Source organism: Acanthaster planci, linkage group LG03 (genome assembly GCF_054643075.1).
Source record: "Acanthaster planci isolate LZ-2023a linkage group LG03, COTS_SCS, whole genome shotgun sequence".
In the NCBI taxonomy this organism is placed as follows: Eukaryota; Metazoa; Echinodermata; class Asteroidea; order Valvatida; family Acanthasteridae; genus Acanthaster; species Acanthaster planci.
In genome coordinates, this window is record NC_141779.1 from 9,783,098 (window position 1) to 9,810,186 (window position 27,089).

Here is a 27,089-nt window from a genome sequence, read left to right on the forward strand (position 1 = left end):
CTCTGGCAAATGTGTGGAAATGTGCTGCCCACACTCATATCTGTATGCTCTGGAAATCTGACAAGTGGCAGCTGATACTTTAGCATACAACATGCACTAATGCGAAGAAATGATGTGACAAAGCAAACGAAATGCACACTGAACTGATGTCCAAAGCCTGATTAACCAGCATAGCACGGAAGATAACTGCCAAGGGTCCATTTTATGATAGAGATACAATGTGACACGCTCTTGTGAAACTGGACAACTGGAGCTATTAGAAGAGACTGGCAGAGTTGTGAATTCTCTTTACTGCGCTGTGTCCCCTGAAGAAATTTGTACCTTATTTTAAAAATTCCACATTTTTTATTTCTCAGATGATGCAATCTCTACTAACACTGAGAAATAGTATTTAGGCTTTCATCAGAAGTGAAACATTTTCACATCAAATCGTTATCTTTTGCATTCCAAACACAATCTTTAAAAAGGGGGAAAGAACACTGTAGTGATTTTTCCTTTTGTGGTCTTGTGTCTTTTAAATTCCAGTTTTGTCTTTTAGTTTTATAAGTTGTCCAGTTCTGACGTTTGAAAATGGTTTACACACATTAAGAAAGAAATTGTTCCTGGCACAACTTACAGCAGAAATAAGGTGCTTCGTCTGATGAATCTCCACAGTCACTGTCCAAGTCACAAGCCCAGCTGATGGGAATACAGGACCCATCAGCACAGGTAAACTCAGTCGTTCCACTACAAGTTGCATTGGTAGCTAGGGGAGGAAGTCAAGTCACTCAAATCGTGAGCTTGGATTTGAGGATACAACAATAATATTGAGGACCACAATGGAAAGAAGCTTTTTTCCCTTAGATTCTGGGTGTTATCAGTGACAATGCCTCGGATTCACATTGTATCTTGTCTTGTTTACTCCCGATCTCAGCTTGCTTTTATCTTGGTCTCTAAATGTGCTACTTGGTTTTACTTGTCTATGTATCCTTGGAGATTGTCAAAGAAAACTAACAAATTCATTTGTGCCCTATTCCTAGTTTTATAGAACGTTCTAATCGACCCACATGACCTGACATATCAAAGACAGCCATATCATGGACGATATTTATGTGTACATGTAGGTAGTGGGCAAGTATTCAAAAACATGGAACCAGCACCCAACACTGGATCAGCATGATATTGGCAACTGTACATGGCATGAGTCCTGACCATATTACCCCTTTGACAAAGAATTCTCAGTTACTGAGTCCAAAGCAACCTCACTGTTTAGTTTACGATATATACCATGTCTATTGCTGATCAAATGCTTGCATGTACCTTCTCTAATCCCATGGAATCTCCCCTACCCCGACATCCCTCCTGGACAGATACAGGAAGACCGAGGATGGTTTAATAGCACAGGAGAGATTGGGAGGATGAAGAGAAAATCCACAAACTTCCAGCACACAGGTTGGAATAATAACAATAAAATATTGAAGCTTTTCTAGGCTTTTAACAGCTAACGAGGTGGTTCTCTCTAAAATGGCTATAATTACAAAAATTCTACAAATGACTGTTGGCCTTCTAATAATCCCAAATTCTGGGGGTAAAAATCCAGAGATCTGGAAACAATCCTGAGAAATCACAAAATCCTCAGGGCAAGGATGGTGGACACAAATGGTTCAGGTTGAAGGACACTTGATTCTGAAAAAGACAGTGCAAAGGCCATGGCAATACTTACGCACACAGACACGCCCATCATTGCCAATTATGAGGTCATCTGGGCACGTGCAGCGCACACTTCCATCCACTGTCCCCATGCAGCCATGGCTGCAACCTCCATTCTGGACGTTACAGGGAGTGCTGGTGCCTGTACAGACAATAAAAAAATGGAACCCAAATAGCATCATATCAAACTTCCAAACTCTACAATTTTGGAATACTGGGAGGTTCCAGTGCCAGCTGCACAAATACATTTTTTACATCACTGCATCAAGAAAATGAAAATATCAGCTTATTCCAGTGAAAAAGTGCTTTTCAACTTTTCGAACCACAATTGTTTTTGGAAGGCACTTGCTCTGACTGTTGTAGCAAACATCACTTCTTGGTGATGAGGTAGATTGCTGCAAAATATAAGATCAGGGTATAAAGTAGTTCAAATGATTCCCAGCGAGTGGTGCTTGGCTGAATACATACATGTACCCAAACCCCAAGGGTGTATGCAAAATCATACTGAAATCAAAGGATTTGGGACTGTTAGGGCTATCAGTTGGCCACTGTATCAGTTGTCAAAAGTCAACATTTTTGGCCACAATACCAACTGCAGTGGTTGAAAACCATCTATCCTGAGTTAAGGTAAACGCACATGCCTTACAAGTTTAAATTTGTTGGCAACATTCTTTAGACTAGGATGCCTCCTGTGTCCTGCTTAAATCTAGTGCACTGCGAGTCTAATGGCATTTTTTCAACCAAACTGGGGTAACAAAACCATAAATATTCAATCCTTAAAAAGTATCGCGACCCTATGGTCATTCAAAAGTTCTTCTGTAGACACACAATACATGCACATCTACTCCTATCCACACTGCCAACTCTCCCCCTCAAAAGCACTTTCCATTTCCCTTCAAACCAGCCATGCCTGACTGCCAAGCAACTAGTAACAAAGATACATCCTTGAACTTTTCCTACATGTGTCACTACACATGTGGTATCAAACCCTAGAGCTGGCAAAAGTACATGTACCAGAAATAAACCAGAAAGTAGGAATGGATACCCCCACCCCTGTGGCAAAAAAGTCTGGCTACACAACCCTAAGTTTGGTACACCCAAACTCAGTGGATCAAATCAGCAAACTTCCTCTGTACGGTGCACGCACACACACAAGGGGAAAAAATGAAAGAAAAAATGACAACGGCGATAAATCTGCTGTGAAATTGGTTTGGAAAGGATATGCAGGGAAGCCAGGTGCAATAGCAGGCTGAACTTTAATGCTAAACTAGAACTTTTTTGTGGGCCCACAAGTCATGATTTGCGCAGCCAACTACAGCTCAGCGCAGCGGGTTAGCGTAGCGGTTCTTTCCTCGCTTTGCACTAAATGCGGCCCGGGTTTGAGTCCCGGCTTGGCCCAGGCTTTAAGTGCATTTGGTTTCCAGTCCATACTCGCTCTTACAGGTTTTCTCCAGGTCCTCCAGTTTCCTCCTGCCTCTAAAACTGGACCTTCTTCCTAACTCCGTAATGAGATGCTGCTAATACCGGTTATAAATAAATAGCCAATAGCCCGAGTAGCAGAAAGCACCATTAAAAAACCAAACAACTACAGCTCTGCCTCTGCAGCTCTTCTAAAATTTTGTATTCCCCTCAATGCAGCGATCTTTGGTTTGAAATTCTTACTGGAAGTTTAAAACTTAATTTCTCAGGTTAAGGGGAAGGGGGCTAAAACTCCACAGAACTTCATTTCAAAAGTAGGCAGATTTCTTTCATCACTAGTTTTAATGCTCTTAAAAGTTTCATGCTATTTGTGCATGTGACACTGTTGCACTGCTCCTGAATATTACAAAATCTAATCCAGAAATCAATTATGCCACCAATATTCAAGGGCACATGTAATATATCACCCCCTTTAATCTGCTTTACAAAATACAGGTTACTATAATACCCCTGTTGTGAAAATTCTTTTCTTAAGGTTTAAAAACCTCAGAGAATTCAGACTAAAATTTACTCACACCGTGAACACTCTTTCAACCCAGATGTTTGATGATGGTTTTTGAGTGCTCCTTTTTATTTTTGTGACAAGTAATCCTCAATCAAAAACCTCCTTCAAAGAGAGAGAGGTGGGAAAACATTTCAGGGACAAGGACGGGTCCAGACAGTGTCATCACTTTTCCTGAGTTGTGGGAACTCTTCATGACTGGATCCACACGACTACCATGCCTATCCACAGCATCAATTTTGTACACGTATATACATGTACATGTATCTTAGAATACCCTACATTTGCACATACAACTATTCAATCATCGAACATTCTGTCATAAATCTCTTCAAACGAAATTATGCATTGATGTTAATTCACCATCGATGATTTTTCATCACACTGGCTTTATTCTTGTAAAGTTATGTGCAAATTAAAAGCTTTTCCAGTGATTATTTGGAAAAATATCAACAGAGCGTATAATTTTACTGTATGGACAAATATAGAGAGCCGGTTTACATAGTCTAATAAACTGATAAATGATCACTGTGCACTAACGATTGGCGATGGACGTACAGTATGTAACTGATGACGACTTTGATCACCTTTTGGTACATGTAACTATTGAGGACGTTACCAAATATGCAGAAGCTGGAAAAAAATGTGCACCTTAGTTTGATATTTTTGTTGACGAAGGGTGCAGATCTCGGCACTATTTTTTATACCTTTTCAGTTTCAGAAATACACAGAGAAAGAAAAGTTTTGTTTATGGTACCCAGATCAGAGGCAAATTATGATTTATTTGAAAGAATAAAATTTATGCCTCACTCTAATTTGAAATTAAATTTCAAAGTTTTTGAAAAGGGGAAAGACAGAGAGGAAGTTGTTGGAAGTCGCGATCTGGCGAATAACAGATATTTTTTTCTCAGACCACTTCATCAAACTAAAGCAATACACACAAACCAAATTGTCTCTCATTCAAGAGACACCAACAGGCAGATTTTTCAGAAGTAGGGCACTACTGATACCCCATAAAATGAAGTTTGCGTAAGTGACATCCAGTTTCTCCAAAATATTATTCCATCTGTAAGTTTTGAGTCAAAGTTTCAACAAGAAAAAGTGAAGTCATAAAAAATTTGGTTCAGAACAAATGTTGATCAAAGGTTTCATACATGTACTGAGTGTGCAAATAATGAGCTTGTGGATAACCCTATTTCTGGCCCCTCGACTCAAGGTCTTCACTAAAACCAGGTCTGAATGATCTATTTGGTTAAGGCCAGTCATTATGCTTATGCTTCAAAGAGTTTCAGGTATATGTGAACTTTCAAGCACTGAATATCAATTCATTGTAAAAAAAAATTGAAAAACTTGTTTTTACAGAGTATAAACTATGACAATAAAGGTGCATGCATCAGTTGGCAACAAGTGAATAAACAGGCACGGGCTAATTGAGGGCCTATCTGGCAGAAAATATGAGTGAAATCAAATCAGTCTCACTGAAAACGACCCTGTTAATCGGGGGGTACTTTTTACATACCCTTGTGCAAGGGATGAAAAAATGTACAAAGAGAAGTTAATAAATTTGCATCAATTCTTCATAGTACCATTGACTCTCATTATAACAAAGTTGCAGGGACCAGACAAATTACTTTGTTATGAGCAGGACTCAACTGAAATCTTGTGCCAAGTGCATGCATACAACGGATTTGCAAGAAAGTCAAATATGGGCTGGGACTGAACTATTACATGGGAAAAGTTCATGGATCAGTTGCTCAGGTGAAGTGCTCGTGCATAGCACAGCCAAAAATATGCTATGTGCACATGTACTTCACACGATTAGATAAGTTTCCCTTGCTCTTTAAATTTGGATGGCACTGAATATGTCTACGTATGGTAAAACAATGTAACATGGGTACTTTGCCTCTGGAACACGTTTGTTAACTTCCAATACCAAGGGGAGCCAAACTTGACAATCTACCCACAAACCATGTTGAAATGTCACTGTGTGTGAATCCTGTACAACAAAATGTTATTAGAAATTGAGTAACTGAAAAAATTTGTTTGTTCAGAATAATCGGCTGGTAATCGGCAATACTGAGGACTACGTATTTGTGCCTGATAATCAGCGGTTTCTGCTCACTAAAAAGTGCCCATGACTAAAATAATCTTGACTCTCTCCAGGACAAGGTGATATGAGTCATTCTCTGCCTCTCTCTGCAATGGCCTGCTCAAAGTTGAGACGGTGATATTTTTCAAAGAATTCCAATTGTTTTTATAAACAAAAATATTTGAAAGGCACATGTTGGTTGCCATGGAGTCTTTGAAGTCCAAGTCTGTATTAGACTCAACTGTTGTAAAACCTATTTTCGAGGAACTCCATGAAACTAAGGAACCATGGAACGAAGAAATATATATAAAAAAATCCCCAGAACTGAATGGACTATTGATCTCTGCTCAATTCCAATGAAAGCTTACACTGTGGGTCATTTGTGGGATATCATATACCAGTGTTGTAGTGTTGTAGGTCTCAGGACCTTGTCTCGGTCTCGAGATCATCTCCAGATCTTTTTTGGCAGTCTCGGTCTTGCCCTGTCAAAGTCTCAGTCTTGGGAGTGCTGGTCTCGGAAGCCATAGTCTCGGTTCTCCCCCTCGAGACCAATCGAGACCATAACAAAATGCACATCTACCTACCACGCATGCACGCAGTTGCAAAAGGCAAAATTACCTCTGTTTGAGTCAAATCTGCAACAACTGATATAAATACAGCACAGTAATGTTCAGATTGTTTGCAATAAACAATTAAATCAATGCTTGAATGAAGACTAGTCAATGCAGCATGATGCAAGCTAGTCCCCAAGTTGTTACTTTATTTCCAATCCAGAGTAGCCATGCTGCTTGACACCATGGAGATGAGGTTTTGAGTAGCAGAATTCGCACACTAGACTGGTTCCCATTCCCTACATAGTCTCCTGCTGAACATAGGGCCAGGACGGGAACCAGTATGTTTGTGTGCACACGCTATAAATTGTGTGCATGTGTGAAAGTGCTTTCATTCCGTCTTGTATGTGGTATGTGCTGTTTTAGTAGTTTTGTTATGGTACATCTTTTTTGGATATTTGTTTTTCAGTATTTTGCCTACAAAAAACAGTCTAAGGATATTTTTTTAATGTTCACATCATATCATTTGGGACACTCGGGTTGAAAATGACCAGACCAGGGTAAAAGCAGTGGTAGAGCAGTATCGCTGATGAAAGAACTGAGACATTCTTTAACAAATATTCGACCGATTTGCGTGTGTGTATTTATGCTAATGTTTTTTATTTTTTATTTCCATAGTGCTGAATTGTACTGCCATATGTTTGTCCCTATTGACCTTTTGGTAAAAACTAAATATTGGTCTGTGGTTGGTCACCGTCTCGGTCTCTGTCGTGGTCTCAGTCTTGGTCTTGACCTGCAAAAGTCTTGGTCTTTATGCCTTGGTCTTGGTCTCAGTCTTGTATGCCTTGGTCTCCGTCTCAGGCATCAAGGTCTCAGATACAACACTGTCATATACATGTACCTTTTTTCAGAGCGGGCTACACTTACAATTGTTATACCTCAGCATACTGAACACAGGAAAGATTATGATGTGGAACTTTGACACCACAACACAGCACAAGTCTCGGTGGGGGAGTATTAAGCTTTTTTTCACCTGGGCCACTGTTGTTAATCATGCCAGTTGTCAAACATCATCTAATTAATGCCGTGCAGTATGTGAATGTGTGGTATCAGCATCTGGACCCGCCACGTCTCTTTTCCCCTTCCACTTCTTTTTCAGGGGAGGGAACTTACTGAAATGTGCATACAAAGTTAGAGGGAGACTCAATTCTTTTCTCCAACATAACGTTGGCAGTTTTGCGCATAAATCACAAAGTTTGGGGGTAGACGATTCCACTGTGAGGGGTGCAAGGTGAAAGCACTGTAATCCCCAAGTTGAAAAGCTTGGATTGTACGTCATAAACCATTGTGCATGTTGTGTGTATAAAAACTGCATTCAAAAGAAGGACTGAGGGCCAGAACTTTATTTAGGGGTTTCTGGCACAGATTGGTACAAGAAATGATTCAGTTGTTGACAATGTCTGTGCCAAATACATTTGCTAGAAATGAGATCTGACCCAGCCTCTGAAACCACATTGGTTGGTGATTCAGCAATCTACATCATCTGAGTGGCCCATTCATGTATGTTGTAGGTTAACACTAAAATTAAGTTGACCCCATATCAGAGGTCGTAAGAATGAGGCACAAGCCAGTAGCAGTACATCTCCCACTGTTGTGTGAGTGAGCAAAATGAGGCAGTGCTGGGACCAACACATTCTATGCAGGTGGACATAGAGGACAAGTAACAAGTATGTCACCCGCATACACTGCTTGATTTTTTTAAACAGTAATTACAAGTTCTGCTTTGGCAGCAGATCTTGAATTATCACTGTCTCTACAAATTAAGTGTTTATTCAATTAGTAATATGTACATGTAGCCTATACCATCAATACTCAAAGAATAAATCAATTTTATCAACTCTGTTCCTGCTCTTTTCCACAAGTTAAATCTGGTTTTCTCTCCCATGCATTAAAAGACAAATTCTGAAAATCTACTCAAGTATGAATCAAAGCTAATCATCACAACTACTTAAGTTTCTTTTAAATCGAAAAAATGGACTACGTACTTAAAGTAATTCCGGCTGAGTTCACACATGAATAATTCTGTGGCCCTATTTTGTTGAGGGCTGGGTCACTAAGGTTAAAAGTGTGTAATTCCATGAAGGTGGGTTGGACTCTGAACAAAATTACCCACAGGAGAACAAACAGATGCTAAGATTAACTTTACCATGGTAGAAATTGGATTTGGAAATTGAATACCCCTACTTTGAAGTAGGTTGATCCTGGTTAATGCAAACTGTACATATGTACATGTACATTGTGCTGTACATGCGCAGTGAAGTATTGAGGCTCCGAACTCCTGGCCTGTTCTAAAGACACTCCTGCTTTCTTTGATGTTAATTAAACCCTAAGTAAAGATAACTTGTAATATTCACCAATCACTTATCTTACACAAACACATTGCTAATAAAGTACAACCTTGAAGAAATTCCAGAGTGGGATCTGCTCAAATCCTTGAAAATCTACCACAGTGCAGTAAATTCCAATGGCAAGCTAGTTAAGGGGAATTCAGTGGCTCTGTGCTTATAGGTACAAAAAATATTTAAAACATGAAAATATCACACATGCTGCATGTACCATGACAAAGCACAAAAGGAAATGTGCGGAACCTCGAACATTTACTACCTATTAATGGGAATGCATGTCTATCCTTCCTCTCTGGTATGAAAAGTGGTTCTAACAGACAATACCAGTTAGCACAAAGCAAGGACTTTCTTCAATGAAAGTGTCCTTGTAGGCAAGCAACCAAGAGTGTGGTTGGCAACCTGTAACCCTGGAAGCCACGGACATGATTACAGCATCGAACCTGAACAACTTTTAACAGGACAAGAAATGGCCTTCAGTCTTGAAAGAATTGCAATGATTTTAACAGGACAAGAACTGGCCTTCATCATTGCTTTTTGTTTCTTACAATTTTTTTCTCAATAACAGAGACCAACATTCTATTGCCAAAATTACCACACATTCTTGCTTGTTGACTCTATAAACCCAAACCTTTCTACATCCTTCAGAATTCTATAGATTCTGGCAGATTGATGAGAATCAAGTCTACACATTGTACATACGATTACTTTTATGATTTGTGATGCCCAATTGTTCACATTGTGTAAATACAAAAAATGTGTGACAGCGGAGGAGGTTCTTCATAAAAATGTCTTTTGGGGGAAAAGTTTTGAATATTCGGTTTTTGCTAACACAACTTATTATAAACTTAATACTCTGTGAGAGGGAAAAAAAGCAGAAACCAGCTTGGTTTATTTAAAGGTAAAAAGACAGCATAATGCCTTATCCAAGGGCAACTCTCAGAATTCTTTCGGACCCGGCTACAGAACTAGCAAATCTAGCCGAATACAATTAGGTGCCAGCTAGGTTGAGGTACATGTATGGTACCTTGACTGAATAGCTTCTTAAGAGCACGCTGGCAAGAATAGAAGGTGACTCTTTTATATTCAATTGAGTCTCAGACAGCCATTTGTTGTATTGTGAGCTGTGCACACACAACAGAAGCCCAAATGTCTTCCTGCCTGGCACACGATGATACACCTTGCTGGGTCAAACAATTGAATAGAACAAACCACATGTAAACACAGTCTTATGAACTCCCTGGTTTCTGAATAATACATGGCCTTTTTTTGTAGGGGGGTATCAGCGAACGATAAAGTTGAGCCCCAAACTGACTTGTACTTTTTGCTCAGCTGAGAATGGCCCTTTCCAAACAACAGTCAGGAAAATATCACAAAGCCGTAACAATGTCACAGCCATACAAGTGTTACATGTATGTGGGTATGCATGAAACTTTATGGAAATTTGGACAGGAGTACATTGCTCCCCAGCATGCCATATTTAAAAGTTCAAAGCTGGGCAAATGCTGTTCAAAATATACCACAAACATGCCAAGCTCCCTACTTCCAGTCAAAGCTAAGACTGCCTTTTCATTTTCTTTTAAATTAATAAGGTGGGACCCATTTCTTGCAGCTAGTATGCAACATTATGAGCACACAATTTTCAGCCAAGGGAAGCCCTGTCCATTTTGCAGATATCCGAGCTTTACATGTACGCATCTGAGCAAGAGGAGAGGACCTACTGTACCTCAATTAAAGGTAATACTTGTTGATGTGACAATAAAAATAGAAGGCACACACAGGTCACTTCAACTCCAAGGTGACCTGTTCAAGCATTGCTATCATGTACATGTATTTAATGACTGTTACTGTGTTGTGTGACTGAAATTTTGGTTTTAAAATACAACAGAAACTCAAAAGTTCCCCAATCACCTACAACTCAATTTGAATCTATTTCCTCATTTTTGTTGTGGTGGTTGAATCAGTCGTATGTTCCAACTCTTTAGTTTAATCATGTCTACATTTCTACACTGATGCAGAACTGATCTTTTCCATTTTATTACCCTTTCTGTAGGCAAATATCCTAGAGGCCTTCCTGTCACAATGACTGTTTTACAGAAAACGGCATTCTTAAACATACATGTACATGTTTGAATATTGATGCCTACGGCTGTTTTAAGAATACACTAAGTAAAGTGCTACAAGATTCACTTTAACCATGCACATGTCCATCCTACTGACATGAAAAAATGACAACAATCTGAGAGACAACTGACGACAAAATATGACAATATTGCAATATATGTATATTAATAATACATGTCAGATATATTTCTGTGTATATTACCGACATACATGTACAATGTATTGTGACTTCCCTAGAAGTGGAAAGTCTTATACTTGGATAGTTTCAAAGTTCTGAAGTTTAGCAAACATTAAGGGGGCTATGTCCTGAATTAAACTGTTAAACATGTAACAAACTCCATGTAGGTATTCAAAGAACCACATCCTTACTACACAAAGAGTTGTTTAGAGTGGTGCATTCCTTCTGCCTTCCACAATGGAGACAAATTAACAAGTTTCAGGAAAAATTGTTCAAGAGCATATTCTGTCATTGAAAAGAGTGCATCTGTGATACTGTATCTGTTGGAGTGTTTGACTTAGAAGAGGAGGCATTCAACAACTTTGGCTACTCGATGTATTCCGACTTTCTGTTCTGGCTTTTTAATCTTGGTAAACAGCAAGCCGGAAGCCACAAATGACAGCCATGCAACACTGATCAGTCAACATTCTTTCTCCGAAACCAAGCCAAAGTCTGGGCAAACATTTTGAATTAAACAAGTAAACCAACTGCACGGGCAAACATTTTGAATTAAACAAGTAAACCAACTGCACGTATTCCAGCTGTCCATTTTCCCCTAATCCTAAAGTGGAAACTTGCATTGGGACACATGACTTCATGCAAGTGAAATTTCACTCTATTTGAGTAAACATTCACTCCTGACTGAAACTACAAACGGATAACTTTGGGTGAAATTTCTACACTCCAGTGGATAGAGATTTCACCGAGTTTCCACTGGAAGATTTTTTTTTTTCAAATTGTTTCAATCTAAGTTTAGATTATTTTTCTCAGGTGTCATATTTAACTCTTTGGGATTTAGAGAGCATCAAGCACAGTCTTCCAAGTTCTTCCAGAATCAGGTACAGAATTTACAAAAATACAGAAACTAACCAGAATGTACACACTCTCACACTGCACAGCAAACTGCAAGCCATAAAAGATAACCGAATAGACCAGGACAGGTTTTCACAGGTACATGTACTTGTACAGTGTACATGCAGACAGAGTAAACAAGCCAGAGAAAAAAATTATAACAATAAAAAAAATGGAAAAAGAACCGTCCCCTAAATCAACAAGTCAAAAAGTATGTCAGATCTGGTGTGTACAAAAGGCAAAGAATGGACGTCAGACTCTTCAGACAACCTTGGGTTCCTCATGAATGGGATTTGTTAGGGGGTTGGGCATCAGTCTACACCTACACATCAGGTAACACATCAGGTAACAATAGTCTACAGTGTGTATAGGGATTGGACAGGTAATGGGGGGTATCCCTCTGTCCCATATCTTGCCTGGTATAATTTGAATTAGCATTACAAGAATGCACAAAGCTCTGAAACATCCTCAGAAATGGCAATACAAAGAAATACAAGTACATGTACAATAAAGGCATGTACATGTAGAGTACACATGAGAAGGCCTCCATTTGATGGTACAATGTACCTGTATGTATTTCCACACATAAATAAAAATCTGTAATGGGTTGGTCCTTCCATGTAATAGAGGTCTCTTCATTCTGGCTTCCTCCAACAACTGAGGTGATTCTCCTTAAACTCTAGATCAGCACCTTTGAATGGCTTTCAGAGAAAGTGTGCATAATAAATGTGTTATTATAATTATTTTTATTACGATCAACAACAATACGGGATATCTATAGCATTATTCCACTCTTCATTGTAGTGTGATGTGAACTTGTCTTCACATAACGAAAGAAAGGTCAGACAAGTGATGCGTGTACAAAGGAATTGTGCTCCAGAGTTTAGGACTGCAAACTGACAAAATTCACAGGAACGGGAACTGACTGTGCAAAACGAACTGTAACCGTAGTGGGTCAAGAGGAGAAAAGCCTCAAAAAGGTGCTACACACCTTACATGTTTTGATCTGAGCAGAATCTTTCCCAAAGGCAGTAAAGTGAAACTTAACAAAAATATTCATAAATACATGTATCTAAGACATTTTACCCATTCCTTTTGGCTGAGAGAATCAGTCATTTTACGGCAGCCAAGGAATATCCACCCAGTTTGTCAGTGTGACGTCACTTCAGTTTAAACCATGCCCACTGCACATGCACTGCACATAGTGTTACATGCATTGATCGCCGTTTACATGGAACCAGAAGTTAATGCGCAACTTCAGCGATAGTCCAATGGGAGCCTCCAAATCGTGGTGCATCCTCCTTTGTGACGAAGTCACTTACGAACCGGATTGGACCTGTCTCATCCTTGCTGAGTTTTTACTGAGTGAGGATGATCTTTTGCAGCAGGAAATTAGGACTCCACCTTTTAGCAACCCCAAAGCAGTCCATTTGTAACATTTGAGAGAGTCACAGTGTAGCAGTTTTGTCCACTTTATTGCCAGCTCTTTTTGATAACTCTTGTTTTAAGCCTTTTCATACAGTATGTTCAAATTCAGTATTTGGGAGTTTCATTTTTGTTGTGATAGTACTTGTATTTTCACTCTACACGTATTTTAAAATGGGTTTTGGAATGTTTCAGAGTTTTTTCTTTGACAGAAATGATTGTGTAAGTAAATGTATGCTGTGTACTATTATTGAATAATCAAAAACAATTTTAATTTTCCCAGTTTGTACAATAAAGTTTTATCTATAATATCTATCTATATGGATAAGAAAAAAGCCCAAAAAATGACAAACCAGTCAAGTTTACGGACAAAAATGTGGTGGTAGTTTGCTCGATTCTACAAAAAAATATTTGTGACGTGAAAAGATGTGTGCTTGGCCGGTATAAGATGAGTATATTAAGCTGGGCTTTGGGAGATGATAATGACCCAAGCCAAAATTATGCCAATTCCTCTTAAATGAACTTCAACACATGTCAGTAAATTACAATCAATTACGTTTGGTTTGCTTGTCCCCATTCATCCCCACATCAACACACTCGTTCTTGCAGATTTTGAGACACCGTGGCCATTTGTTAATTGCCAAGCTCAGATATCATCATTTAAAAACAATTCAATTGAATCAGATGCCATGGCGTGTGCACACAGGTTTCATGCAAATAATGGCTTTCAATTACACCGCAGTATGCACGGTGATTAAATTTCGAGGAAAGAGATGGCACTCATCATTGGAAAATGCTAATACGTGTATATTTTCTAACTCGTCTCCATAACATTTTGATGAATTAACCCTGACAGTCCCAAATCCTCCAATTTCAATACGATTTTACATACACCCTAGGGGTTAGGGTTAATGAAGTGATTTCTGCATGGATACCCTGAATTTCCTTCTACATGTATATCTCTCATCACAAAGAGAGATGAGAGTATCACTAAACATTAAACATCACTATTTAATACTCAAAACTGGAAAAAAAAGAACACACAAAAAAGATGTACTTAAAATAAAAAAGACAGAGCATACTGCCCCATTTTTTCCAGACATGTACAGCCTGTATAGCCTCAGTGTTGGGCAACAGATTGCAACAGATTACTCAAAGGCTTTAAATATTGCTTGAATACTAAAGAAAAAAATTATCATGACCTCCTGTACCTTTTAAAGTGCACATATTATAAAATGCATGATACACTTATGCTGGTTATGTCACAAACAAGCCCTTAGCAAAACAATCAACACCCCTCAACCAAAAGATGGGAAAACAAACACCCACCAAAACAACCAACAAATTGGCTGCCATCCAGGCCAATTTTGGCCTCTCTTCCATGTATTGATCTGATATTTGCAGTTACAGCATTAATGGACAGTTTTTCCATGTCCGTCCAGCTAAGCACAGAAGGAGGTAAATTACCCGGGCACGGCCATGGAATATGTGGTGAGGCCCATTATCTCTATGAAGCAGCAACCTAAGCAGGACAAGACTCCAAATGGCGGACTCAAATTGAAAGGATAAGAACGTCAAGCATAATCAGCCTCAGATATTTTGTTTCACTGGTTGTGTGCAAAGTAAACAAAACAAAAATGGTAAAAAGAAAATCTGAAAATGTCTCAGTCTCAATATTCCTGATTAATGTGATGTACACAATATCCTTGGGCTCCGAGCCTTAAAAATGGCAATGCACAAAGACATGGTCCTCCACTGTTAATGCTGTAAGGATAATGACTACATGTAGCTCACAGCTCATGAAATGCCATCAACACAATTGCACAAGCAGTGCCTCGCTACGCCATAAATACAACTAAAACACATCCTCAATTGACAGAGGTGGGGCCACACTGTTAATTGGAAGCAAAAATTGAATTTGCGGCTGAAAACAGTGGGATATTTCAAGTTGGGCTAAGTGTCTTCTGTGCAAGGAAAATGGTCTCTACTTGTAGCTTGGCAGTTAGCATGGCCGCCAAGGGCCTTGCAATGCAGCAAGGCATCATTTCTATCATGAAGAAAAATTTTCTTTTCACAAACTTCAAACTAATCTAAACAAATTTTAAGCCTATGAATTAGATAAATAATTTGCATTTCATGTCAGTTTCCAACTCATTTGAACCAAAGCGATGGTGGCACTCTTCCTGAATTCCTCCATCTTCTCCTTATCTTTTATATCCTAACAATTAAGCCCCCTGATGTACAGGGAATGTGCGTCACAGTTCTAGCAGTAACATAAATGAATATTTTTATTTCATCTGAAATAAGAAAGAAAATAAATTGGCAATAATAAAAAACTCTGAGCTTTCTAAAACACAGAATATCATGGAATGCCACAATTTTTAATTATCACACTTACCATTTGTGACTGGATTTAATGGAGTACTGGTTGGCATGACTTGGGTCTGGGTTAAGCATGGTCTGATTACCATGATACATATTACAGCATAGAAGAGCATCTTTACTGCACACCTAACTGCTACTTGTGCTGCATTTAACTTCAGAATTGGGATGCTAATTTGTAAGCCAGCAAACATGCAAGTTCATGTACAAATACAATCCAATGAACTGGCAGTCCAACACATGAGCAGCTATGTCTCTCCAGCACAGCTCAGAAACAAATAGGCTGTACCTTTGTAAGCAGACTTTTTCTGGTTAACTTGGGTGAGTCAGCTGGAAATGTGTCAGGGGCATATTCAAGTTTTAACTATGGCTAGCTGTCTACACCAGGCTACCACAACCAGCACAAACTGGCTTTACACAAGATGTACATGTACAGTAACAAGACACAGAATAACCTGACCCCAAACCCAAATAACTGGAGTCAGTGACACCGTTACATGTGGGGGAGGGGAGGTTGTGGTTGCATCTTTTTGTCATGCAAAAGAGTGGTGTGTAATTGGTCTAGAAGACACAATGGACAGAGGCTGCCAGAGTAGTAAACAGTGATAACAATACAAGTGAAAGGGAGACAGAAGGCAATAAAGGATAAAGCTCCACCCCTTATGCAAAATGCAAATGTTACATGTCAGGGTGTACCATTACAGAAGGAGGGAAAATTAATAGTCACTACATGTTTCATCAGCCACCCACAGCAAACTGGCACTAGAATGCATTTGAGCACTCCTGAATGTTTTAGAAAGCCAGAAGAGGTAACAGGGTCCTGAAGGTAAAATATAAAAATTTGCTTAAGCCCACAGAACAAAAAAAGTGTTGGCAGTCTGTAAATTCAACTTCCATGAAAGAAAAATTTTCCTATTAATATATACAAAACATTTCATTCGTTAAAGATAAAGTAGACCATTTACAACAAAATGAAAAATCGACTGAAGGAATTTTAACACTAAACTCCCCAAGAAATTATTTGAGGCATTCAGTCATTTTGAAGAAATTTAAACCAGTAAAAAGATCTCCAAAGATGTGCGTCAAGATCCATGTTCCTGTATGTGGAAATTCCCCTGAAGACTTCCCTCATGCATGCTGATTTGTAACTGGGTAGATATACATGTATGAATGGGTTAGGGTGCAACTAATTCAGTAGCAGGATTTGTGAGGAGCAGAATCATGTGACCTCCACATGACATGGCCATAACTGGCTGAAGGAGTATCAGTGTATGACAAGGCAACTTTTCACCATGCCCAGAATCATAAAATATGTATTTTCTCAAGAGAAAAGAAAAAAACCCTGTCTTATTTGTTATTGCACAATTCAATTCATTGATTTAAATGAGAAAAAAAAATGCACACAAGACAAACGGTGTCCTTTATCTTTTAAATAAAACTTCAATCACAGAACTTGTCCTGTTTACAGACAAAAAAATATAAAGAAAATGATTAACGTTTTCTGGACCATTTCAGTTCTTAAACTTCACCTGCATTATACTTTCTCCATCATGGTCCATATTTACCAAGTGGGCATGCTCCTTCAATTCAGACCAACACATTTTTTGATCTTAGGTCTCCAGAATTTGATGAAAATTGCTGTGCTTGTAGACAAATAATCAGAAGAGCATGTTCTTCTGATTATTTGATACCATATTTGAATATATATTTAATAAAAATGAGAATTTTACTAAAAGGGTGGATTTATAAGTGAAACTATCGATTTTTGTTGATCTCTGCCGGGTGCCCTGACCGCATGGAAGGGCAGATTCTGCTAAAAATTGGCAGGTATTTATTATTCATTGATGTCTACAAACACAGCAATTTTATTAAAATCTGACGACCTAAGGTCAAAAAGTGTGTTGGTCTGACATGGAATGACCCACCTGTGGCATGACATCATGCTTTGTTTAAATGTGTAAATTTTCAGTGGCAGTGAGCAAAGCATGACATCATTATGTTACAGATCCACTCCACCTAAGCTTCCATGCCTGACAATGGGCTATTTGGAGAGTATGTGTCAACAGAACATTTTTAGTGGCTGTGACAAATGAAAATCCTTGTTAGTTTTTCCTTCCTTCACTCCCAAACTGGACTTTGACTTTTACAAAAGCTACGCCCTAAATAGGCCTCAGCTGACAAAGTATGATTGAACTTTTCTGTGTTTTTGTTTCATAGTTTTTTGTTAAAAATATGCCTTTGGGGTTAAAACTTCAATATGATGCTACCTCTTTGTAAGTGGATTGAAATCCTTTGTTGGGGTACAATGGAATAACCAAAATCACTGCTTAACCATAAAGGTCCTTTTAAACAGGATGTGGAATTTACGGGGAAAAATGACAAATAGATTTAATAAACTGGCATTTTATGATCTCAGGAATATGTCTGAAATGAGTTTGGTTTCATAAAAAAAATGACCTGAATATTTTTGCAGGCAGACGCTGGCAAGACTGCAACACATTTTTAACTGTTACTCTGTCTTTGGCAAAAGATGAAAATCCAATCAGGCAAATGGTTTTGAGTGTTCTCTCCTTTTATTTCTTTTCCTGTCTTACACCCAAACATTTCTGTTTAAACAAATGTATGGGTGCCGTGACTTGTTCTTACTTTCCAAAATAACTGTGATGGTCTATTTTTGGAATACATGGGGTACATCAATAAAGAAGCAATGACGGACCCAAAGAAGTGCAATCTTCTGTACCCAATCATTTGAGTTTTTACACACACTCCGGCAGTGGGCAAATACTTTTCAAGAAAAGTGAGACATTTCTAAGAGAAAAGCCGGGTTCACAGTAGTCTGTACATAAAGATTCTGGCCACACAAAATAGTAAACTTCTCAAAATATTTGCCCTAGCAAAACACTTTTTATATTTCCGTAATCTCTCCTGGGCTTTTTTCCTGATTTTTCTTGCCTTATTTCTTTCCAATACTTAATTAATTTATTAGTTGTTTAGTTACACGTCTTGGTTATTATTAGTCAATGACTGTTTATTTATAAAGATTACCCAAAAATTGGCATTGCAATAGTCTGTGAATTTGCATTGTGCACAGACACATGAACTAGCAGTGGACATCATGCATTATCAATGTGCCCGAGTCAAGCCCCCCCTTGTGGTACAGCGTGTAAACTTGTTTAGCCAAGCTGTGCACTGTGCAGTCATAGATACGTATGGAGTAAATGTTATGATGGAATGTTTGGTTCTTTATTCTTTATAAAAAGAAGCTGTACTAGTATAAATAGCTACTGTACATTATATATTAGTAGTTGTTGTCTAGACCTCTAACAAGTCCCACTTGTGTAAGACTGATGGAAATAAACTGCCCTTATGTTAAATTTAGAGATCGCTCTGTCGAGTCTTTATTTATTGAGTCTTCCTGCGGACGAACCCACCACAGTATGGTATCCCCTGCGGACGAACCCACCACAGTATGGTATCTCTGTAGTTACGTAGCATTTTGCAGGGGAAACTTGAAAGAAAATATGGTCAAGATTCATTTTAGAGTGTACTGATACCCCGTCTTCACAAAAATGATTAATCCATCTCTAGCTAATGGTGATATTTTTATCCAACTGCAAAGTGGCTGCAGTTTGTCCTTTGCTCAAGAAGCTAGGACTTGAGCCAAACTTTCAACTCAACATGTTCATGCCAATCTGTTGCTACCTGCCACAGTCTGCATACAGACACTTTTATAGCACAGACAGTGCACTGCTGAGAATGAAGAGTGATCTTCTCGTGGCCATAGTACTGAATACACTGCAAACTCACTTTGGTATGCTGCATTGAGTCCTATCTCAGTGGCAGACAGCATCAGATAGTCATGGGTGATGTAACTTCAAGAAAATTTGGTATTTCATCAGGTGTCCCACAGGGTTCCTGTTTGGGCCCCCTTGCTTTTACTTGTTTTTCCAGTAACTGGATACACACGACTAATAGATATTATCCTCAGGTCTCTTGTCACTGTTATGCTGAAGGTACACAACTCTACATTTCCTTCAACCCAACTACTGATCACAAAACTAGGGGTCTATTGATACTACAATAATGTACAGCTCACATTCGTTCGTGGATGTTTTAACAAACTGATGCTCGGTGATAATAAAACAGAACTGTTGCTTGTCAGAGCACCTAAGCAGCTTGCCGAGACAAACATCCACAGCATAACAGTTGGAACTATTCAATGTTCAGCCATCCACAGTTGCGAAAAAGCTGGGAGTGCTGTTTGATTCCCACCTTAACCACTTGCTGCCGGGTGGTTTGAAAAATGCAGTTTTCATTCATTTTGCATTAGTTGAATATAGCATTAATGATCCAAGGAATAGCACAGTAGTGAGTTTTGTCACAGAGGATGACCAAAGTATGAATCAGGAAATATGACAGGAGAACTCTCATACTCACAAGTTGGAAGTTCACCATTGTAGACATGCAGGCTGGAAATATGGCTGCCACGGCTACTGCTGATGACGGTTAGGTCAGCACCAGTGTCTTTCTCTATCCTTTTGATATAACTGCCCTGTGTGAAGTAGAGAAAGTCTCCGTGCACTAGGATCCAGTTGATGGAATCATAGTTGTTTAAAACTGTCTCTTGCACTGATCCATCAAGTTTAATCCGTCGAAGACTGGGCAAGGTGTTGGGAATGGGGCGAGGGGGAAAGGAGGGGTGGGTGGGTAACAAAGGCGTAGAGAAAGGGTTTATGAATGATATGCTAGAGTTAGGATTGCATGGCTTTACCACAGAGGATAGACACACAAAGGGAAGAATATGCCCTGTCACTGGAAACTCATATCTTTTTCTTCTCAACCAGTTCTCCCCTTCCTGGAGTACAATAGTTCACAACTGTGTCTATGTCTGTTTTTTTTATGGGGAAACCTTGTACCCTTAGACCAGTGGACTCAGTAGAATTGGGAGCCTAAGGGGGGGTCTACATCATGCCCGATAAATTTCTAGTTCCCAAACAAGAAGGACCACTGCACTGACTAATCAAGTAAATGCATTAAACAAACTATGTAGAGAAACTGACTATGTGCATATGTGGCAGAGCCTAAGTTTTGTGAGAGTACTTATGCCTTTTTTAAATAGGAGTAGCGAGCTCCCCCCCCCTTCTTGCTCATGGTGTTCCCTTGTATTTTTTTCTGTTGGGGTATAGCCCTGGCTCCCCCCTCCCCTATATAACTTGGTCCCATGCTATGGCTACATTTGGTGTGAATAGCAGAACAGAGAAAGGACAACGTTGTTACTCCTCCTAGTTAGGGTTCTGTTGGCTTAGACTCGATGATGAGTTTCTTTTTGGCAATCTTCTTCCGATAGTTACATGTAGTTTGTGGAATTCTGTTGAAAGACTTTCTCTGAAAGACTTGAAATTATTTATTGCTGTTAACTTTTGCGGTAGTTTGGGAGCCTTGGAAAGCCGCTTTTGGATTCAAGTTTATGTTTTCATTTAAAAATTATTTTGTTTTTAAGGGTATTTCATATCTTTTGTTTTTGACTTTACTCTTTTTGTCACATGTGTAGTATTTGCCAGTGTACAATTTTGCATGTATAACGTCTTAATACCTGGTTAAATGTTTTGCAGTGTTCTTTATATGACATTGAATAATCTTTATATTTTTGCTTTACAGACCTTTATCAATCAATTTTTAAACAGTGTTGGTTTTAAGTTATTCAGCCTTTTTTCTTTTTGAGGTTTTAGTTCTCTTAAGGTTTCAATCTTTTGGTGTTTAAGTCATTTTCAATGTTTTTGTCCTTTTTTTGGGTAGTCAAATATAGGCGTCAGAGTACATGTACACCAAGCTTACTAGGTTTAGTCTTCCGTGTTTCTGCCATGGTTTCATCGTTTCGCCATGCGGTACTAGCCTTGTCTCAAGGTGTCCATGCAGATTCACAGACTGAATTCCCCACATGTGCAATAGTCATAAGTGTAAATATGAACTTGTTTACTCCTTAATTTCATTGCTAGTACGGAGCGCATGTGAACAGCCAATGTGTGTACATACAATGTACCATACCGCGCCACTACTGTGCTGGCTGCCGCTGCACGAATGGGGCTCACGCACGCCATAGCACTTGCAAGGCACAGCGTATGGGTGTGACGCAGACGAGCCAATCATGTGGTGGAGTGGTGCAATTTAGCATGTTTCCAGCGTAGTTCGTTCATTAAAAGCAAGCATTTGAAAAGGGTTTGGTAGGCATTTATGTTTTTGGTACTTAGCAGACAGTTTTCTTTACTTTTTAAGCCATTCTTAGAGGGAAATTTTGCAAGTTCCCTTTCAAGCAGTGGATTTCGTTTCAAAGTGTTGATTCCACGAATTATGTCCATTTTCCGTGATCGCTGAAAATCATTGGCTCTAATTCAGCCATACAAAGAATGTGAAATAAAATTCACCAGTGTACTCACCTGCTAAAAAGCGATGTGTAGTACAGCCAGCCATCTGTGAAGTCTATTGTCACCTCTGGACTGCGGCTTATGATAAACGCTAACCTCTCCTTGGGACCCCCTCCAGTGGAAGACCAATAGACAATGTTGAGAAACCAGCTATGTGTGCTTGTGAAATACATGACCCTGACAGTGATATAAAAGGCCTACTGTTTAAATAACAGGACAAACAGGGTATGAACAAACATGAAGTTCCTTTAAGTCCCTGTCCCTGAGAAAAAGATGACACCCAAGCAGGTTTTGAGTTGGCAGACCCTTTAAGTACCAGTCACATAGCTAGGATTTTACTGGGGGGGGGGGGCAACGGGGACCTAAACGACCAAAAATATGGATAAAAAGTAAGTGATCTACAAGGAAAAATTCCGACTGCAAAAAGAATCCATTTGAAGTGCAGCTGTGCGTTATGTGGTGGGATGAATAATTCATTGATGGATTGATACAAGTTGCCATGTAAAGGTCCCGCTATCCCCCACATCACAGTGCTCAGATGTTTAACAGTCAAGTTACAGAGGAACACCAGTTTTAGCAGTCACTTACAGAATAAACACTGGGCTACATCAAACTCTCCTTATGTATCTCCCTCATTTTATGCATGCGTTTACTGGACTTATGCGGTAAGTAGTAAATACTCTCATTACGTTTTCATTACGAGGAACATATAAGTATTGGTTATAATGACTTTATTTAAAAGAAGAAATATCACGAACTGCTCAAAATAGGACAGTGGCTAACATATGGCGGTACCAACATGCGTGTAGAAAACATAATTTAATTTTTTTTCTGGATGTCCAATCTAACCTACACTACAACTGTGGTTACAAAAGAACGTGTTGAAAAGCACAAATGTTCCGCTATGGTGACTGCACCCAGAATGCACACATTTGTTTACATTACCTGGAGTGTGGACATTCCTTTGTTTTTGTGTAGTTTGGAATCCTCAATGTTCATTGTTCTTGCACTTTGAACACCATCTTTGGATTTGTTTGTTTGTTTGTTTGTTTGATATTTTCTGTGGTTGTTTCTATTCCTTGTGGTGTGAATAACTCTAACCAGGAAATACCTTTAGACCTGTTTTCCAGACAGCAGTAAAATTACATGGACCTTGCTTCATCTACACCAGATTTGCACACCCTGCATTATGTGGACCTCTTTTGTTTAGGGTCCACACCATTCTGCCACAAACTGATGCCCAAGTCCTGCTTTAGTAAACTGCTTGACAACTGTGAAATGACCAGTTGACTTTCAGGAATTAATGCAGGGATAAGGGGGTTATGCATGCGCATTTGGCGCTCGTAACTGTAGTTTCCAGATTTGCTGTTAAAAGCAAACACACACACAGATTTTTGATACATGATTCTGAGGAAACTACTTGTTGGTATTTGACTCAAATCACCCATACACGGACTTGTCAAATAGCACAACTTTTTCACTTAAAAGTCATACTTACTAAAGAAAAATTCAGAGATACAATCTCTGTTCCATCCAGCCATAATTTTACCAACACTGTCTGAAATTTCCCTCCTCCCCCAGACATGAGGGAAGAGTCTATTACCGAATACTTACCTGTAGCACCACTACCTATGTATATTTCCTTGGAGGGCACAACACATCTACTAAGACTTCAGAATAGAAGCTACCCACTGTGCCATGCAACATGTCCGCAATCTTATCTTCTTTTCTTGAGAGCAAAGGCAGGAGCCTGCATCCAGTCTCCCTATGGAGGGACACTCTAGGCTCTAGAAGTAGAGTATTGTAGCAAAAGTGCAACTTCGACTGGCTAGGAGACTAGTCAAATTTAGGGGAGTCTCTCAGTGACCAATATCAAAGGGAGGAGTGCATGCAGACATGTGTAGGGATGAAATGTGATTGGCTGAATGTTGTCCAGCATTGCTGCATGCATGATGAAGTGTGCGCACGGATGTCAGTTGCTCAGTCGTGTCATCGCTAAATGGCAGTAGAGTTGTTCAGTCTGTGTGTTGTGTTCATTGAAAAGCCAAGGTAAAAGCATGCATTTTGTTGAGTGCACGTTTTGTGTACAGTTTACTTAGAGTAACTGCATGCTGTGTGTATCGTTTACTAGATAACTGCTAGGTTGTTACTGGCAGGTTGTGTTGTAGTGTGTAATGCTTGAGGGGCTGAGACCACAAGGATGGTGCTGTGGTCAGTGTACATTCGTCGCAGTAGCATTCTCTATAGGTGCAGGGAATAAGTTTAATTAAGTGAGTTGTTCTTTGTTCGGGCAGAGAATAAGCACAGTAAGCCACACTCTGAGTAGGTGGTTAGTTCTTTGTAGGAGTCAGCTGGTAAACCACTCACATAGTTTAGAGTAAGTGGTTTGTTCCTCAATGGAGCAAGGCACAGAACAAATTGCACATGTAGTAAAGCTTCATGTGTAGGGTCAGCCAAGTGTGGATGGGCGTGCCGAGGGTTGAGGGCAGTATTGGTGTTTACTGCTCATGAGTTTAATGGTGAACAGGAACTGACGTAGCTTTCTTCTGGCTGTGTCCCATGTGGTTGACGAGAGCAGCTGTAGTAAACCACACATGCGCTCAAATGAACTCCACTGCCAGTTGTAAATTGTTATTGTGAGTATTGAAATCAGTCATACTGCAACATAGTCAACCACACAGCAAGTAGTCAGCCATACAGTGAGGTAGTCAGCCTTGCAAGTGAGCAGGTCAGCCATACAGCACCTTCAATCAAATAAAGGTTTACCCAATACATTTCACATTCCATTGCCATTCCATTGTCTTGATGATATATTGAGTCCCAACAATCAGGTGTCCCGCTGTGTTATTTTGAGACTAATTTAGCAAATTTAGGCAATCAATTCCTTTGTCGGTATATTTCCATCAAAGCGAGCCTGCATCCCTTAGCCTGGAGACTGCTTTGTTAGTCTCTGGACCTAGGAAGGGATTGGGTTCAGGAGATTTTGCCGCAGTATTTGTTAGTAGACCCTTCCCACACGTGTGTGTGTGTGGGTGAGTTTGTACACACATTCAAATCGTGGACCTCTAACAATAGGGGACAATAGAGTCCACGGTTGCCGAAGAGTCCACAGTTGGGAAACGTGTACAAAACATATGGGAGGCCTCCCGAAAAAGTTAAAGTATGAACAGAAGAGGAACAATAGGGAGTCCACGATTGAAGGCGTTTACACACTTGTGGGTGTGTGCGGGGAGGAGGGAGGGGTTATGGAGCTCATCTTACCGGCAGTGCCACTACATGTACCTATGCAAAGCACCACTGAAACCAGGAGGTGGGTGTCAGGTGCTACTGTGGGCTTACCACAACCTTGTGCTTTGTCTAGTGAGGATGCAGAGGGCTGGCCTGTGTGAAGCTCGTGGAGGTACATCTCTTACCGGTGGCAACACTGTTCTTCCAGAACGGCCCTCAGATTGGAGGGACGTCCCAAAGGTAGCAGGATGTGAGTGTGTTGGAGGATGTCAAACACACTGCTTGTAAAGTGTCAGTGAGTGGAACCCCCTTGCAGTATAGGCCCACAAGGTTGCTACTGCTCTTACATTTTGTGCTCTAACTTTTACAAGTCACCTTCTGATGAACATGGCCAGTTCTGATTGACAGACAGGATGGATGCAGTGTGCGATTGTTTCTTGTAAAACTGGGAAACAACAGGAACAGATATGATGAGACTAATCACATCTCTCCTGATTAGTGTGGTCCTGTTGAGGTACCACTTCTGGGCTTCAACTGGGCATTATTTCTTATTACCTTTTAGTAGTGTCTGGGACAAAGATATTGGGAACAGTGATGGAGTCAGCTGGGGCCAATTTCATAGAGCTGTTTAAGCACAGAATTTGATTAAGCATGAAAAACCTTGCTTAACCACTTCCTGTCGGGGACTCCGGAATCGGAGACGTATGGTTTATATGCGTGGCCGGGGTCTCCGAACTCAGAAAAAGGAAACAGGGCCCTGTAACAAAAAACCGTACTCCGGACAAAAGACCAGGCTGCTGGGCATTAACGACGTTTTTCACTCTCAAAAGTGGTGATAATCCAGCGTTATTTAGAAACCGTATACCAGGGTTTGGGGTATTTAGAGCAAGCGGATTACCACCGGGGACAAAAGCTCTCCACCACCGCAGCGATGAGCCACACAGCACCGCTGCATGCTAATCTGGCCCCTGTTGAAAAGAGGTCGGCAGTGCACTGAGCCAGGTTCGTGAACAAAAGACAGCTGTATAACACCGCACAATCTGGGCTCTGTTTACAAGGCTGCAGGCCTGGCTGAAATACTCAGGCGTCAATGAAGGTCACCTGTCAACTTAGAGTAGTGCCTAAAGATTACTTTGTGTAGCTATAAACGACCGTTAAATGAAATGATGAATTTTTGAAGGATTTGAAAACGGAAAAAATGATAGTCATGCCGGCCCAGCATCATCAACATTGAAAAATGCCCCGGCATGAAGTGGTTAATAAACAAAGGTTACTAGCTCAAACTCTACGTGACTGCCATGCTAACCAAAAGACAGGTAAATACAATCCAAAATAATATACATTACAAGAAGGTTTGGCTGGTAACCCGATTTGTCAAGCAAGGTTTTTTCATGCTTAACCACTACCAGCCGGGGACTCCGGGATCGGAGCCGTATGGTTTATATGTGTGGCCGGGGTCTCCGAACTCGGACAAAGGAAACAGGGCCCTGTAACAAAAGACCGTACTCCTAACAAAAGACCAGGCTGCTGGGCATGACCGGCATTTTTCGCTCTCAAAAGTGGTGATAATCCAGCGTTATTTAGAAACCGTATACCAGGGTTTGGGGTATTTAGAGCAAGCGGATTACCACCGGGGACAAAAGCTCTCCACCACCGCAGCGATGAGCCACACAGCACCGCTGCATGCTAATCTGGCCCCTATTGAAAAGAGGTCAGCAGTGCACTGA

At 40.0% G+C, this 27,089-nt stretch overlaps 1 protein-coding gene across 3 annotated transcripts in view; it reads right to left on the bottom strand.

Annotated features, from left to right (window-relative positions):
- Positions 1–27,089, bottom strand: part of LOC110986664 (low-density lipoprotein receptor-related protein 2-like) — a 161,176-nt gene that overhangs the window by 35,317 nt on the left and 98,770 nt on the right. For all 3 annotated transcript variants that reach the window (XM_022248721.2, XM_022248720.2, XM_087135162.1), the window contains 4 exons: positions 22,147–22,311; positions 20,150–20,370; positions 1,703–1,831; positions 617–745 (listed from right to left, as the gene is read on the bottom strand). In XM_022248721.2, coding sequence (XP_022104413.2) covers positions 617–745; positions 1,703–1,831; positions 20,150–20,370; positions 22,147–22,311 — 644 coding nt within the window. The remainder of the gene's footprint in view (positions 1–616; positions 746–1,702; positions 1,832–20,149; positions 20,371–22,146; positions 22,312–27,089) is intronic.